At 37.3% G+C, this 18,354-nt stretch overlaps 1 protein-coding gene across 2 annotated transcripts in view; it reads right to left on the bottom strand.

The window, feature by feature from the left end:
- Positions 1 to 9,558: 9,558 nt before the first annotated feature.
- Positions 9,559 to 18,354, bottom strand: part of PPARGC1B (PPARG coactivator 1 beta) — a 57,667-nt gene continuing 48,871 nt past the window's right edge. The window contains exons 6-12 of one of the 2 annotated variants that reach the window (XM_053461849.1): positions 16,112 to 16,148; positions 15,168 to 15,232; positions 14,077 to 14,806; positions 13,495 to 13,573; positions 12,126 to 12,244; positions 11,247 to 11,418; positions 9,559 to 10,184 (exon numbers count right to left, since the gene is read on the bottom strand). In XM_053461849.1, the coding sequence (XP_053317824.1) occupies positions 10,155 to 10,184; positions 11,247 to 11,418; positions 12,126 to 12,244; positions 13,495 to 13,573; positions 14,077 to 14,806; positions 15,168 to 15,232; positions 16,112 to 16,148 (1,232 nt within the window). In that variant the 3' untranslated portion in view covers positions 9,559 to 10,154. The remainder of the gene's footprint in view (positions 10,185 to 11,246; positions 11,419 to 12,125; positions 12,245 to 13,494; positions 13,574 to 14,076; positions 14,807 to 15,167; positions 15,233 to 16,111; positions 16,149 to 18,354) is intronic. The other variant, XM_053461848.1, reaches the window with a different exon arrangement.

Raw genomic sequence — 18,354 nt, 5'->3', positions numbered from 1 at the left:
TAACAACCGGACTCTTTGGTGAAAGACAAGCTTGGTTTCTCCCCTAGTTAAATCTCCCCTGCTTGAGACGCCACACTGAAACCTAATGACGGTTCGAATGCCTAAATCAATTAGGCCATCTGTACCTCTAGTTTTATTCAGAGACGGAAAGAAGACTTTAGGGGAACAGTGGTAAAAATGAAGACATTTGTCACTGGTGATAGAGCACAATCCTCACCTATTGTAGCCAGATATACAGTATAGAAGATAAATGTATTTAATACATATGATTATGCATTACTGAAGGCGAAAATAAAGCCCTAAAGTTAAAATGTCTTTTGCTACCAAAAAGTAAACAATGATGGGCTGTACTAATATATGCATCAATGAAGTTGGAAACATGCAAAACATATGTTTCTACATCATCATGCATGGAACAAAATAATATGTATGGTACACAACTTACACACACACACTTATATATATATGTATATATATATATATATATATATATATATATATATATATATATATATATATATATATATACACACATACAGAGTAAATGACCAATCATGAGGAAAATATGAGAGCACACAAGCTACACAGGATTTTATTATCTATGCAACTGGCTCACTTTGCTAAATGCATGTATGTATGTATGTATGTATGTATCCTTATCTGTTTGCCTGTATATCACTCTGTATAGGGAATGTATATATTACACAGGTATGGTTTTCAAGCATGCTATGATAGCTGCGTGGAACTGAGTATTTATTAAATGCAGCACTGTGCTACTACATCCCCAACTTCAACCTAATGCAACCACACGATCATTCAAGTTATTAATATTAGAGATAGTAGTTTTTTCATGAAGTCTACTGAATGTATTTTTCTTGGTTCATCGTGTTATGCAACTTTTGGGCTTTCAGGATTATTGGTCTATTGCTAACATATGGTTTTGCTGTTGGAAGTATAAGCTCAGCACAATTATCTGTATCATAATAATATTTTTGTAACTAATTAAAAACACATTTATAAGCTGAAATGACGTGAGAGAGAGAATATCCATCTTGTTATTTGGTTTTATTGCTACTGGAATTATAGTATTAGTAACGTATATATACGAGATGTTCGCAATCAAATCTAATGGAGCTCAGTTGTGGCACATTTTTCATTTGAAGATAAACACAGTTATGAAAAATAACATAAATAATAGAATAGATGATTATTCATTATATACCTATAGTTGCAATTATGCCTTCTGATGTCAGTGATCTTTTGGTTGAACCTTTAGATGCAGGTGTTTCAGGAGTAAGCAGGAGGTCCATCACAAGAGATGTGGAACAGAAATAAAGAATTGTTCAACCCATCACTATTTTTCTGATTTCGCCATTACACTTTGGTCAGGAGTTACCCTGAATATCTGATATGGGTTCAATGTATTGGTCAGCATTTATGTCTTTTGATTTTGTACAGATTCTGTTGTCTCTTTGTAAATGCTCATTTTTTCTTGCATCACACTTTCTGTAGTTCTCCACATCCTTTTGGTTTTTATTGCTAAACTCTTATTGCTGTTGTCTGCTTATTTTTAGCATCTCTACATTCTACCCATATATCCTTTTAGTTCTTTCTTTTTTGTAGCGTATCGATCATCTTTGTTGTGCCCACTTACTCCATGCCACCGATAAATGAAACCCCCGGTTTGTTGTAACATGGGGGTTTTCATTGGGCTTTCAGATAGAACAGCATACAATACTGACGTTATAGATTCGATAATCATATGTGAAGCATATTTTAAATGAATTCATCCATTTTTTTTCGAACAAAGCAATAAAAAAAATTCTGACATTTTCTTCCTTTCATTCGTTTATCCTTGGAATTTACTCACGTAAATATAACGAAATGTAGTATATTAGTTGCAATGTATATAAATATGTAATTTTGCTTAATAAGGTTATGTGATTTGAGCAAATATAGTAACATGGGATATTGTTTTTCCAAAGAATCACAATAAAATAACTCTGACATACTAAGCTATTGGTCACCTTTGTTAGAAAATATTGAGTTAAGTTTTAAACATCTCCCCTAAAGAAAGAGGATCTGTTGGGTAGTAAAGGACCTTTCAATGTAATTTGCAACTAAGTACATTGTGTGAGTCTCCTGAATCGCTATCTATATCATGGTCTCTATATCTGGTCCTTTTTACATGTGGTATAGTGGGGGGGGGGGGTGACAGCACTCGGATAACTTATCCAGTCTGCCCATCATTAAACTAGAAACTTGATTTAATTTACTTTCCTTACCAATTTCTAACAGGAATAACAGGACATCTTTATTTGGAGTGCATGCAAATGGGTGCAAGTATCTTTTGGTTACCTGTGTGTGAGTGTGCATTCGTGTGAATGAGTACGTGTGAATGCATCTAGTTTGTATGTGTAGATGTGTAAGTGTGAATTAGTATAAGTGTGTATGTGTGAGTGTGTTTTCTCACTTTGCAGGGTAAAATCCCTATACTATTCTGGGTGCTAAACATTCAGGACTGTACTCATTGAGTATTAACTCTTTTGAGTGAGGGTCTGGTTTGGATGCCTGTGTGTTAGCTATTGATACATATATAACTAAATTACCGTTACTGTGTTTGAAATGTAAAAGCAAACTGTCAGAAGTTTGTGAGGAGGATAACCGCGCTGTCCTAAAGCAAAACAGTAATGCTAAATGTATTAAACGTTTGCTTCCATTACCATTTTCTTTACAAAAAAAATGTCCAGTGAACATCTGTGGATCCATAAAATGAGTGTGTATGTTTAAGTGTGTAATTGTGTTTGTGTATTTGTGTCAGTATATGTATATCCAACACCCCAGCTTGTTGGTTGGCAAAAAATGTGGTTCTGAGAGATTCCTTTTCATAATCTGATCAACAGTGACCTCATGTGGCAGCTGCTATGACGTGTCACACTAACTTCAAACATACAAAATACGGAAAACTCACTAATGGCTGCAAGATGCTACAATACCAAGCAAAAAAACAATGAATTAAAAAAAAATACAATAAATCACCGATGAGAATAGGTGAATTGTTCCAAAGGACCTCATTTTTAACAAAAGAATGTGTTATCTGTTCACTGGCCCCGTGAGAATGCTTCCACATACATGAAAAGCCCTCACAGCATATGGAAGCTGTAACGTATTAGTAAGCTAAGCATTACTGGCCAATGGTCATAAAGAGTTCTCGTGTTGATATTTTCAAGTGTAGTTTCAATTAATAAAAATAAATCAATCAATGAAAGCAAAATTAAATACATTAGTTATGTAAATAAACAAATGTGGAATTTTCTACTTAAACATTCCTCAGACAAAAATGAAGAAATTGAGCTTGACTCATCCTAGTATTGGAAGCTTGAAAAAAAAACCAGACACTGTATTTCTTTTTTTTTTTTCACTTGATACAGTGAGAAACGAAATTTACACTTGTATTTTAACTATATGAATTCACCAGGGATGGCTGGGCTCAGGTGGCAAGAGGGCATATAGTATCATCCCAAGACCCAGTTTTGGCTGGCCTGCTCACTTAGGAAGGGCTCATTGAAGTCAAGTGATAGTGTTTGTGCGTTAGTTATGGTAAGGGGGTCACTCCGTTTTCCATGCCCACTGAATCAGAATGTGTCATTCCATCCATTGGAATTCACCCTACTTTGGTTTCATTATTCTATTTTCAGTTCTATTATTACCCATTCATCCAGGAGAGCATTTCTGAGGTCAAGTACAGATGGTGGACGAGAAGGCCTGGTTTGCAATCTCCATTCCAGTTCATCTGCATTGATGCGGTTGAGGTCAGGGCTTTGTGCCGGCCAGTCAAGCTCTTCCACACCAAACTCATCTAATCATGTCTTTGTGGATTTTGCTTTGTGCACTGGATCAGTCATGCTCGGATAGAAAAGGGCCTTCCTCAAACTGTCCCCACAAAGTTGGAAGAATAGATTTGTCCAAAATGTCTTGGTATGTCCCCTTCAGTGTTTGGCTGCCCCAAGGCATGTTCTTTTGGGTGCCAGTATGCATTAGCGCTGCCATTAGCTGAATTAGAGTGCAAGCTTTATTGGTGAAATGAATTAGAATAAAAGCTTTATTACCTAACTGAATTCTATTACAGTGCAAGATTAATTGGACTTCTCTTGCGCATGCACCAACCCTCTGGAACTCTCTTCCCCGTGCTGTCTGAATCTCACCAACTCTACCCTCTTTCAAACGCTCCCTAAAAATATTTCTCTTCAGGGAAGCCTACCACTGACATAAACATCAAAACTTCTCTCTCACCCACTTACAACCCTTATCTCGCCCTACATTAACATCATTCACTACCACGCAGTCCTCACCTCCTGTTTCTCACCCCTCATCCACCTAGATTGTAAGTTCCTGCGGGAACCGGGCCCTTCATTCTGTCAATTGCTGTATTGTACTTGTCATTGTCTGTAACATTTTCATATTAGTACAGCGCTGCTGAATAATAATAATAGTAATAATAATAATTACATTTTATTTAAAGAACACTCGCAGATTACATGGTGTATTATAATAGGGGAGAATGTAAATTACCATAAAACTGGGCATTTTCACCGCAGATCCCTTTTGTCTGGTAATGTTTTGGTATCCAGGGCCTTATGAACTCTTAATCCAGGTCTACGTTAGAGCTGTATGAAACTCTGGGTAATTATGTGAAATATTATTGTGTATATATATATATTTTTTCCAGCACTAAAGAAAACACATTTCTGTCATTTCATTTAGACCATACACAGTTTAGTTTTATTTGTAGGTTGAACACATTTGCTATTTACAGTACATGAATGTAGAGATTCTACAAGTTTTTTTTTTGTGATGTAAACAAGAAACTCCTTATCCAGAGGAATAGAATTTGAATAAAAGAAGCCAGTCCAGAAAGTATTTACAACAATTTAAAATAGACTTTATACTCACTGGATAATATACTGAGCAATTTTGGTTAAATTATCTAAGAAACTATAGGATTTGACAATGTAAAAATACAATAAAACATTCTTTTTTTTTTCTTTATAAGGTCGACAGTTAAATCACACTAAAAAATAAAAAGAAAAGGGCATAATATTTCATGCCGCTGGAGGTTAACAATATGGTACATAAATAAAGGCAAAATAGAACAAAATTTAAAAAGTGACATATAAAAAAAGGCTCTACTGTTAAAAAAATAATATAATCATATTAACCATCAAGTGATTTATTAGCATAATTATTTTAAAAAATTAACTGATTAACCAGGTAATTATAAATATGAAACTGATGTGCCCCAGTGTGGTGAAATTTTTACACATTCCTTGTGAAAAGAAAGAAATCACATACAAACATGTCACGTTTAGAAATCCTATTTACCATTAAGTTGATTATAGTGCTCCAAACACTGCCATCTAGCGTACAGCATTCTAGATCCTGCGCTCTAGAACCGGGATGTCTAAATTGCACAATGTGTGGGCTTTATTGTTCTCCAGAGTTTATTATACCCGAAGACCACACAGTGGCAAAAACGTATTATTCCTGTGTTTCATGTGAGATTCTAGATTAGGTGATCTAGAACAAGCTAAAGCAAAGAAACAAAGGACTGATTGTTCTTTCATTCTATTGCTTATCATTGCTTAGGATGGACAGTAAAAAAAACAAATAAACAAAAAAGTATACATATTTGACATAAGAAAAAAATGGGAAAACGCGAGAAAGCAACAAAGGGACCTTATGTACAAGAACTGGATTAATCCAAGCAAGACAAAAACTATCTATAAGGACTTTGTACATTTCAAGTCTGTACATGTGATAAATCTAAACGGATAAATGGAAGAAAACGTGAATGGAGAAATAATTAAAACCAAACAGTTCAAAAAAATGAAACCAATCAAGACCATTTGGAAAAGACAGCCTGTTTTGAGTGGCCAAAAATGTGGATTTAGAGTGGGACTGTCAATTTAATGTCTGGTCTAACACCAGTTCCAAATGGAAGGCCCAATTAAATAAAAAAAATATTATTATTATTAAATGTGCATTTAAAATGTAACCTTTTTTTACCATCTAGGTATACATGCAGCATATAATCAGTAGTTTCACCATCACTCCTTGGAACTGTACATAATGTTCTTCATTTTCTAGTCCAAAATATGTTTTTTTTATACGATTTGGAGAAGCATAAAAAGCAGGGTGACTATGTAATAGTATTCAATATCCAACCGAATCATTTCTATAATAACATTCAATACCCAATACATGTTAGCAATACTCCTCTGCTTCAATAAGGTTTTTATGGGTAAGAAGAAAAAATACAATATTTCACTTTAATTTTACATATTTTAAATAATCATTGATAGTCTAATAATAAAAGCCTAGCCTGAACGTGCAAGTATCTTAATTAATGGGTTTATCGAGTTAACCTATTTACTTGTAAAGATAGATTTTACTTTTATGTCCGTACATAAAATACAATAAAATAGTTGATGAGAATATTGCAATACCACCACAATACAGACACAAGCACCTTTCAATAATGAGAAATCAGATCACGCCAGACACAAATTAAATCCTGTCACCATTAACAGAAAAATAATACTGGGGAGGGGGGATTTTTTTTAAATTTTATTAAACATATCATCCCATCTTCTGTGTATTTAATTAGATAACGATGTGGATATTGCTACTGAAATTGTCAGGCTATTTCTAAAAAAAACAAAAAAACAGGGGGGTTATTAATCAAAAAGGCTTATAATCAGTTTAATGATCAGCTCCTTGAGCAAAGTTTGAAAAAGTGATCATATCACTATAGCGGCCAATAGAATTCTCTAATCGTCAGGAACGTTCAAGTGGTTGCTATGGAGATAGGACCATTTTTAAAACTTTGCACCATAAGCTGATCATTAAACTGATCAGACGTCATTTTAATCAGCCTTTATTTTCAGCTCTAGGCTCCCTGCACTTAATATTTTTGCAAATACAAGCTTACGTCATAAACTGTTACCCTTTTTTTGTTATACATCAATACTCAAGGCAGACATTTTCGTTTCTACTAATGGGACGGAACTGGGGACAACATTATCATTTTGTTGGTTTCCAACTTTACCAAAACATTGGGAAAATGAAATGTTCCTTGTGCGTGAAACACATCAGGGAGTTTAGTCAATGGATGTCAAACAGCTATTTCTATATATTTAAATTATACGTCACTTGTATTTTTTTATTACAAGCTACCATTGAGATTAGGAAAGACAGACAGAAAAATGACCGAGTTGTGTGGTTTTGTGTTAAGTTGAGATTATTTGCTGTTACTTACATGTTATCATAAGACACCATATTGAGTTTACATTCATAGATGTTAAAGTACATACTTTTCCGAAAAATATAAAAAAATAAACGCATGGCTCTAATAATGAGGGTATACTGTAGATCAACCTCCCCACGAAACGACCTGTGCGTATTAGTCTGTGCAAGTATGCAAGCTTTGCATAAGTGCTGGACAAAAAGAAGTTTTCTATACAACGGTCTGAAGGCCTCAGGGAAAACAAAGTGATCTGCTCCTAAAATCTCTCCAATACCATCAATAACGTGTCCATCCATGAATCACCCACCCTGTCTAATGTATGAGGAATTCCAGATGATTCCGGACACCATAAAGAAGCTTGGTTGACCTTTAGAAGGAACCGCCACTGCCCAATATAGAGTCATGAACCTGCTATAACAAATGCTGGACCTTCAGGGGTTTTAATAATAGTCAATTTTGATCCTGTTTAACTTAACCCTTTCATCATCGGGTGGGGGGGGCACTTTTCAAAGCAGCCTGGATCAGGAAATACATCAGGTATTGTTCTAAAAACTATTAGCACGGAACAGAACAGTACTATTCACCATAAAGGTGTCATAATATTTGTATATATTTATATATATATATATATATAATCTACAGTAAACTCTATAGCAATCACATGTAAACATCATTGTTGTGTGGGAATACTATGACAGAGAAAGGCAGATCTACTAGAAGGTGTTTGCCAAAGAGGTACATTGAATCTGAGAAAAGGGTTAATGGGAACTGCTGGAAACTTTGGCAAAACAAAGGTAAACCCGAGCGAGAACTATTTAGAGAAGTAAGGCTATTTATCCTAAACTACACAAAATGGCTTATTCCTACATTCTATGCTACCCTGGTAAATATTCAAAGACATACATGTAGTATTAAGTGGATAGGCAGTCCCAGTACCCAAAGCGTAAATGAAGAGGTCCACTTCCATGTTCATGGCAGTGGGCAGAATGGCTTTTAAAATAAGTTGAAATGTAGGAGACGTTCGGGTCCCTACCGCCAAATGGCGTTTAGTACTTCAGCTGGAGAAAGTATATTGCTAAGTGTTAACGTGATTATTTTCATCAATTCATTATTTACGATAAAGTGACAAGGAGACACATCTCCTCTGTAGTCTTTGGAGTAAAACACAAATTATCCATGACAGCATTCAGTCAATTAAACACAAAAAGGTAAATGACATTAACCTCCTGTTAATAGAATTAATTAGAAATCAGGGGTGAGCAACAAGCATAGATCTAGTTCTTACTGAACCACAAATCAGATTATGCACACCAAGGGTCTCCGAGCCATAAATCCATCACCCTCAGCCAGCAACAACTCTATTAACAAGGTCTACTGGCTAAGGGTAATGTGCGCATTGATTGGCTGAACCGAGATCTAGATCAGCAACAGCAAGTGCGGCAAGCTGCTCAACCCTGTTACAAATACTGGATTGATGCAACGGATACAAATAACCAGCTCGTATTTGTTTACAGTAAGTGAGTGTATCATGGTTGATGTTGGATACAAAAAGTTGACTGTCAAAGTTGATGAAATGCAATTAAGATACTGGCTGAATAACAAATCACCCAAAGTGCTTCTAACATAATGCTCTTATGCTTAATGAAGTTAAATGGACTCAATGTCTAATTGAACAAAGTTAACAGTAAAAGAGGTGCAATGATAGAGGAATGTAATCATTACAAAGCTACAGGCTTATTGGTTGATCATGGTGGATATGTAAGTGGGTTTCTGTGTTAAAAAAGGGGAAGATTTATACTAAGGTGTTTTAAATCAAAGAGACGGCACAGCAAAAAGTTCTCCGATTCTCTGCTGAATCTCACATAATAACCTTAAACATTTCTGGTTGCCATCTCCAATCATCTGCCCACTCCTTATCTACAATCTACCGACCCATTAATCTAATCCCACCCAAAACCAGTTATATGAGCTGTATAGAAACATAATTATAGGAGAGCTTTCTCATTTGGTGCTTTCTCCTAGAATTACGACACCTTAGTGCATCCCCATCAGGATAAAAAAAATTAATTCTCAAACTTAACAGTTTACAGGTACTTTGGATCCATAAAATGTACTTAAATGTGGTTAGACCAATCTGTGAAGTTGCCAAAAAACAGTAAATAGCAGTGGTTTCACGTGTAAATATATAGTGCACAGGAAACATATTGATTTTGTTTTCATGAGCCAACACAAATCGACATATGTTCTAAACCGATTCATCGACCGATGGTTCATGGTCAGTTTATGAGGATTAACTCTGATCTTTTGCAAACACCTCACTACAGTGCATAGTTTAAATGAAGCGTACAACAATCCAAAATACAGTACATGTGAACCATAAATACATATTTTTTTTAAAGAATATACATCTTTTTGTCCTGTTAAAATCAATTTGTCATTTAGACTCTATTCACAAATGACTTTTTTTGTTCTCTACTTTTTTTTTTTAGTTTTTTAACACACTACAGACAAAACATTATGGAGAACACAGCTGCAAGTACAATAGGAAAGGGGAAGACCATACGCCTACAGACGCACCCAAAAAGCAAGGATTCTAAAATATGGCAGTGAGACAGCAACACCATGGAAAAATCACATACAGAAGCAGCTTTGTTCAATGTAAACATCAATTTGAAAGAATAAAGTCTTTTGTTTCTGTATTCCATTTTTTTTTTAACGTAAACATGTTGCAAGTGCCTTGACTGAGGTATAGAGGTGATCCTCCTTGGTTAAGGCTGTCATCGATGCAAGCTTCTCTGTGCCTCTTTCAGCAAGCTGTCAAAATCCATAGACTCATATTTACTCTTGGTTAAAGCTGGCGAGGACTCTGCATGTGAATCTAGATAAGATGAAATAGGGACATTGTTTAAAACGCACGCAACCTGTGCCCGCCATTCACGGCAAACAACTTGTAAGAACCATAAAGGTCCATCTAGTCGTTTTGTTGGAAAATCGCATGCTGAGAATGGTATACACTGAAAATACAAATCTGAATTATATAGAGATAGAAATAATTTGATGGCGGATTCCATTCGGCCCATCTAGTCTGCCCATTTCCCCACTGTAAAGACTCAAACACTAATAAGTCCTTGGTCATGTCTTAGATTCTACTGTATATAAAATCATGTATCTGAAAACACATTCCCACATACACACAAAGCTTGAATAAATATAGTGCTAGAAATACTCCAGCCATACAGTGTTCACATTGTCCTTTTATCAAAGGGACATTTTCATTACCTCTCTGCAATGTGTCCCTTACGAAAAAATTACTGCAGTTTTTCTGAAGTAATACTGCAGTTTTTTGGCCAAGAAAAAACTGCAATACTGCACTTTTACTGCATTTGTACTTCACTGTACTGCAGTTGTACTGCAGTTATTTTGGTACGGAAGTACAAATGCAATAAAGCTGCAGTACATTGAAGTACAACTGTAGGTTTGCAATATAAAAAAAGTGCAGTAAATGTGCAGTAAAACTGCAGTACAGTGAAGTACAAATGCAGTAAAACTGCAGTAAATGTGCAGTAATACTGCAGTAAAAGTGCAGTATTGCAGTTTTTTCATGTCCAAAAAACAGCAGTATTACTTCAGAAAAACTGCAGTAATTTTTTTGTAAGGGTTGGCCTAAATAGAGAAATACCAGACTGGGATCACCATTTGTGGCAGCTACAAAGCACGTAAACGCACGTTAAGTGAGAGCGTAAAGGTTTTCAGGAGTAAATAGGTGGTTTCCATATTTAAACAGACCCATCTGCACCAAAGAAAACTTTGCTACATAAAAATATAACAATTACTTTTAATAGCCACACATTTTCATCTATGATGATTAAATTAGGCTTTTCCCTTTAATGAAAATGTAACCTGTATTGTGACCCTATAAGGACTCCCAAACATCACTTACATGGTCAACTGTTTTACCTAGATCAGTGTATTTGGTCCAAAAGAAGTGCCTGAGTCCTCCATAGCTCAAGTGAAAGGAGGGTTCACTCTTTTTCCTTAGAGAGGCGCCCTTCTTCAATGACAAAGCCGCATGCTCCGAACATCGATACGTTATAAATCCATATTTTTCTCCCCTAAAAAATAGAATAAGTCAATTAAAGCTTTAGCAAGTCAGAGTTGCGTGATCATTATTCTATGTATTATATTTACTTATTGATTTATTAAGGCCCATCAAATTCCACAGAGTTGCACAATAGGTAATTTATAACCTTATAAAGGTATTACTTGCTAACTACCTCCAGTAATACTTTATTCCCAATTTTTATACCCTGACAAGGCACAATTACTTAGCCAAAAGTCATGGTGTTCCTAACATATAACTAGACAAAACAGAATCAACAAAACATAACTAAACAGGTTGTACCCAGCAACTTAGTTCTGCTCCAGTGGCAAGTGCAATATCATTATATTTGAACCATCTATATAAATGTCACTGCATTGGAACATTATTTAAACAAAAGTCATGTTTTAAGTTAAGTATACCTTAAGTTCTTACTAAAACCAAAATTCACAAAACATATCATACTGTAATTAGTACCACATTTCCAATATATACAATTGTGCAATAATAACTAATAACATTTAGTGACAAAATCATCAAGCTTTAACATGGAAGGGGTTAAGGTCTCTGATTTCTGCTGGAACACTGGCAAGCAAAATAATCGTTTTCAGAGATATGACAGATGAGTCCTCCATGAGAGTTTATCATGCCGTTAAAGGGTAATCAATATATGAAGAAGGCTGGACACAATTCCCCTTTAAAAGCTGAGACGTGTCTTACCTGTTTCTGCTCAAGACACGGCATTCAGTGATCTCTCCAAATACCTCGAATCTTTTTTTCAGCTCATTTGCGCTCATGTTGCTGGAGAGGTTTCTAATGTAGATCACGCGTCCTTCATTCTATATGAAGAAGAAAAAAACACTGACTGGAAATACTGGACCGAGGTCTATAGTGCTTTTACATCAAATGCAGGCTAGTATATAATCAGATTAGTGATCTACTACTGAACCTCTTCTTTTTATGCATAAATTCCTTTGCTCATACACTGTAGGCACCTTACGTCAACCATGATTATCCCACAATTATATCGAACCACTGTAATAAAATTCTACTGGCACATATATAATATGCAGCATAATGTTCTTATATAATGCTGGCCCACAACAAGGCTAAGTAATAAGCACAACATATCATCTGATCCTCTGTTTTAGGCTCAGGGGAAAAGGAAGAAAAAGAAACTAGCATCTGCTGAATAATGAAACATGCATTATGAATCAGACCAGTTATAACCCTCTTTAATGAAATTCTAAGATATTTGGCTAGTAGCGGTGTAATTTTAAAGGACATTATGGTCCACGTAAAAGATTGTTAGAGTGTAGAACCCCTGTGGTAACAGGAAGGAGTCTACTTTTTTCCTACACAGATGACTGAACTTTTCTAAGTGCTTATTCACTAAACTGTGCAGGCAAGTTACAGTCTCAACTCTATATCACTATTTATTTTAAAGGTGAGCTCCTTATTGCTGGCCCTGTCTAGTGCCTAGTTAAATCAGCGAGATGTTTTGACAAATATGTCTTAGCCAATCAAACATGCATGAACAATAAATGGATTTATTAGGGTTAGCAATTGAGCTCATATACATACACATATACAGTCACATGTCTTCTTTGTTTGGAATATCGAACATGTAGACCAAGGGTGTAAAACCCCATCTAGACACAGTCATTGTGACTCCTGGGTCGTAACACGTGCGTACGTAGATTGCACACTCAGCTCACATGTGACACATTCTGCACTTGGACCTGGAGCAGGTTCAATGCCCTCAAGCGCATGTCATTTCTTACCAAGAATTTTTTTCACCTAACCTTCATTACAGCCTGACTCTAACACATGTTTGGCTTGACTTCTACCGAACAAGCTTGTAACAAAAGGTTGCTTGTTCACCTGCACCTTTGGCATGAGTTGGTAACCCGAGGTTCCTCAGCAACTGATCTGCAACATCCCAACATCCATTATAGGCAACCAAGAGAGAGTTGAATAATTATGTCTTGGAATTCGTGGAATGATGTAATTATGTCATGGAATTCAAAACATACGTAGTTGCTATGTTATTTGTAATATCATCAGGTCACTGCACGACACTACTTACAATTGCCTTTTCTCTTCTTTTTTTAATCTGCCTTTGGCTTACGTTTTCAGTCTGTTGCTGCTTTTCATTACTATCACATCTGCACAGGAAAAGATACATGGCATATGTGAGTAAAAATACGCAAAAATGATATGTATATATTCATTGATTCACCCAATACAAGTACCCACAGAGAAGCTTCCGTGTCCATTATACAAAGAATAAATGTACCAGCAAATGAATAATTTACAACCATAACTGCATTCATCGCACATACCCCAGGCCAATATAATGTTCTGTGACAGGCTACTGAGTATTTGGTCTGGCTACAAACAGTAACCTCAACTCCGTCAGCTAAGATGGAGCGCAAAAAGATGGTTGATTTAGATTTTTTTCATCAACTTAAAGAAAAAATGGTCAGAAACTGCACTACTGCATTAACTGCTAATCAGTCAAAAGGACACCCTTTTCATCCCACTAATTTCTGACCACCTTTTCTGAAAGTCCACGAGATACACTAATGTTCCAAAGTATGGAATATGTTTTATCTGAAAGAAACATGCGAGATCGTTTTAATCATTACATACATCCCTCCAGATATACCTGGAAATACTCCTACTCTCTGGTGAGCTGTGCCGTGATGATCGAAGGCTGGATCGTGTGCGGGGACAGCACTGCAGCTTGTTTTTGGGGGGAGGGCTTCCTTGAGCGTATATGTTGGTTCTGTGAGGGGTCAGACAAGATAAGTCCTCTGTGGGAGAGCTGCATTCACTGTCACTGTACTCAAAAACTGAGTCATATTTAGGGCTGTTACATCCACCATTGCTTTCCTCTTTAAGGTTATTATCAGGAAAACCAAAGTGCTTGGTGAGACTGGCTCGGATTTCATGGTCCTTTAAAAGTTTGTTGCCCCCTTTAATAGACCTGTTGCTCTTGATTTCAACATGTGTCTGCTGTGCTGGAATCACGTGCTGCTTAAGCTTCCTTTCCATGTAGCTAGGCAGATCTAGAGACGTAAGGATCTTCCTTTGAAAGCCAGTATCTGATTTTTTCACCTGGCAGTAATCATGGTCTCCAAAAGATCTGGAAAATGGTCTTTTTTGTCCCTGTGATTCACAGTTTCCTGGAGGATCACTAGTCCGACTCAGGTGGGCATATAACTCAGTCCTTTCTGGGTGTTTTCTAGAATGTTTCCTGTTTATTGAAAGAGGTTCTCCAACTGCCTCCATATTGGAAGGCGAAGAACTTAGTGGTTCACTATTATGATTAATTTCAGGCTTGTAATGATCCTCTTCTGTGTGCTTGTATGGTGGGGTGGTCGGTGGTGTCAGTCCTTAAAGTCAAACAAAAGATATTTCTGACATGTAACTCATGTTATGGCGGGCTGGAGCTCCTCATATTTTACAGAAGGCTCCTAAAATTATTTGCTTTGTTTTGATGATATCTATGGATATAATCCTTCCACACTATTGAAATTCTCCAGCTAACTTCTAGATTTTATATAGTTTTTTACTAGCTTTGCTTTTAGTATTATTTTTTAGAATCCCTGGTAAAATGCAGAATGCTACAGTACAAAAAAGTATTCATTACCTATGATTTATTCTACTTATTAATAAATACTGTACAAATACTTGGTTTTCACTATATATAATAGCCATGAATAAAATACTTCAAATGTTGACTATAACAATTACCTGCAGTTCCACAGAGCTCCACACTAAGGCCTTGCTCGTAATTTCTCTTCTCAAACGTAGAATCACTGCAAAGTAATTTGAAAAGGAGACATGTAAATCACAAAACAGGAGGAAAAATACTGAAAGGCATTTTTATACTAAAAATACAAACACCAACAAAACAATCCACTAGAGGTCGGTAAAAGATATATTCTGGCATGTGTGCGCTCTAGTATAGTCAGTGCTACATCATTTCTTTAAAAGCCTAAACTGAGTACACAGTTAGATAAAAAAAACATTCAACTTTATGTTGTATCACAGTATGGGGTTTATTTACTAAAGCAGATACACAAGATATTGGTTTCAAGTCAATGAATTCTCTGTGTATTACGAATGGCTAACCCTTGCAGGTTTCTTCTGCTAGAGTAAGCCGATAACATTATCGGCTTGTTAAACAAACAATATTTTACTTTTTGGTCTTCCAGGTTGAGTTGTTAGTATAGTTACAGAGGTAACACAAGTAACTTAACTCAGAAACTACCTGACAGCACTCAACTAAGCCAACTCTACCAGAAACGTGTCAATTTCTGAAATGTCAACAAAGTCCTGTTGGGTGGAGTTGACACCAAGTTAAATATTAAATGCTGTGTTGGTCATTGAGTCTATGGGCTTTATTGAGTTTAAAGAACATCTAGGTCAACTTGCCTCCTCCTGGTGAATAGATATGAGGGTTAAAAAACTATATCAGATCAAGGCAGTAAGTGATCCCTTCAGACCAAAAACAGATCAAATTCGATAACACAGTTGGTTACAGTAGATTAGAATCATTCTAAGAATCACTCTCTACTCTGTCACAGAAGAAGAAACCATTTATAATTTATTGTTTGTTTAAAAAAAGGTTTACATATTATGCAATTCTGTAGATTACAGTCAAACCTTCCCAAATAAAAGCATTCAACTCGTACCTCTGTGGTAATGAAAGCGGCTGGCATCTGGGGGTTTCTACAAATGTAAAACGAAAAAAGCTTTAATTTTGATAATGAAATAACAAAGCTGAAGCACTAGACTACAAGCAAGAATGGGTAGATTACGGTGAAGTTCATATAATAAATATTTTATATCACCATTATATGATTGTTGAAACTGCTGAAATTTTCTTAATTGTAACGGAGCTGTACTTCGGTAGCATATTGCATTAGCAAAGTGCAAGAGTTTATTTCAAAGAAGGAGAAATGTTATATAGAAAGAGGTCATAATCTAAAACTATATGTAAAGTAAGTTTTACTTTACTGAGAGGATGTAAGTTCCTGCGGGAACAGGGCCCTCCATTCCTCTTGTATCTGTATGTCAATTGCTTGTCATTTTGTACTTGTCGTTATCTGTAAATGTTTTACCTTGTACAGCGCTGCGGAATCTGTTGGCGCTTTATAAATAAAGTATAATAATAATAATGTGCCATCCAGCAGCTGTAAATGCTAAATCAGACAAATGGGCAGACTACATGGACCCAACAGTTCTTATCTGACGTCAAATTCTATGTTTCTACAAAGAGTGTTAATGGTGGGATTACAGGGTTACTGGAAAACTCCAAAATCCTGCTGGGTTTATTTAAACAAGTACAATCATTTTAGTAAATAATTTCATTACTTTGGTATGTATTTTTTAACCAGTTAAATGTTACGTTAAGAACATGATGAGGAGGTGTTAACAGCTAACATGGCTATTTATTTGGGCCCAGTTTGGGCCCAATGCTGCCAAAATGTATTGAACAAATCATGGGGAATGTATTCTTTCTAGTAACTGAGATTTGAAACAGTATAGGCGACCACCACAAAACATCTTAATTGTGCAGTTATACGGGAACAAGAGATGAGAGATGCCATAGCGTATTTTTTTATTCAAAGTACGTTGATATCTGCTGATGGTATCCTGTTGATGGTCAAAAAGTATAAAATTTATGTGGTACAATCTAACAAAACTATTGAACTCTTGAATGTGTTAGCGAAAATTAAGTTGTCGATTGTTAATTCAGGGGCTTTGGTCCTCCTTGTTCAAGGCCTTAGGACATTGAACAGTTCTGTATCTCATCATGTCAGCATGGACTGTACAATCAGTCTCCTGGCTGTCCTCACAGATTTACCTACGCTAATTAAAGGTAGAGCTGAAACAACGAATCGATAAAATCGATAATAATCGATAACGGAAATCATCGATAACGATTTCCGTTATCGATTAATCGAGTGATCAATTCGTTGTTGGAGCACTCGGCTCCTTTTACTTACCTCCGCGAGCGTTCCCCGCTTCTGCTACACGCTCTGCAGTCTCCGCCTTCTTCTAGCTACGTGACGGATGTGACGTGTTCCGGTTCGCTCTGTGCGAGTGGCTCCACTCGCACAGAGCGGTTCGCTCTGTGCGAGTGGCTCCATTCGCACAGAGCGGTTCGCTCTGTGCGAGTGGCTCCATTCGCACAGAGCGGTTCGCTCTGTGCGAGTGGCTCCATTCGCACAGAGCGGTTCGCTCTGTGCGAGTGGCTCCATTCGCACAGAGCGGTTCGCTCTGTGCGAGTGGCTCCATTCGCACAGAGCGATTCGCGGGGGTGGGGGTCCACGGCGGGGTGGGAGTGGGGTTTCAGGGGATGCAGGGCAGGGTGTGAGTGTGGGTGCAGGGCAGAGTGGGGGTGGGGGTGCAGGGCAGAGTGGGGGTGGGGGGTGCAGGGCAGGAGACTGGGTGCAGGGCAGAGTGGGGGTGGGGATGCAGGGTGTGAGTGTGGGTGCAGAGCAGAGTGGGAGACTGGGTGCAGGGCAGAGTGGGGGTGGGGATGCAGGGCAGGGTGTGAGTGTGGGTGCAGGGCAGAGTGGGTGCAGGGCAGAGTGGGTGCAGGGCAGAGTGTGAGTGTGGGGGCAGGGCAGAATGTGGGGGCAGGGCTGGGTGCAGGGCAGAGTTGGAGACTGGGTGCAGGGGCACAGTGCAAAGTGCTGGGTGCAAAGTGCCAGTGCTGGGTGCAAAGTGCCAGGGCTGGGTGCAAAGTGCTGGGTGCAAAGTGCCAGGGCTGGGGCAAAGTGCTGGGCGCAAAGTGCTGAGTGCTGGGTACAAAGTGCTGGGTGCAAAGTGCTGGTGCAAAGTGCTGGGTGCAAAGTGCTGGATGCAAAGTGCCAGGGCTGGGGCAAAGTGCTGGGTGCTGAGTGCTGGGTACAAAGTGCTGGGTGCA

This window comes from Spea bombifrons, chromosome 4 (assembly GCF_027358695.1).
Source record: "Spea bombifrons isolate aSpeBom1 chromosome 4, aSpeBom1.2.pri, whole genome shotgun sequence".
NCBI lineage: Eukaryota > Metazoa > Chordata > Amphibia > Anura > Pelobatidae > Spea > Spea bombifrons.
This window is presented reverse-complemented; position numbering and strand designations above follow the sequence as displayed.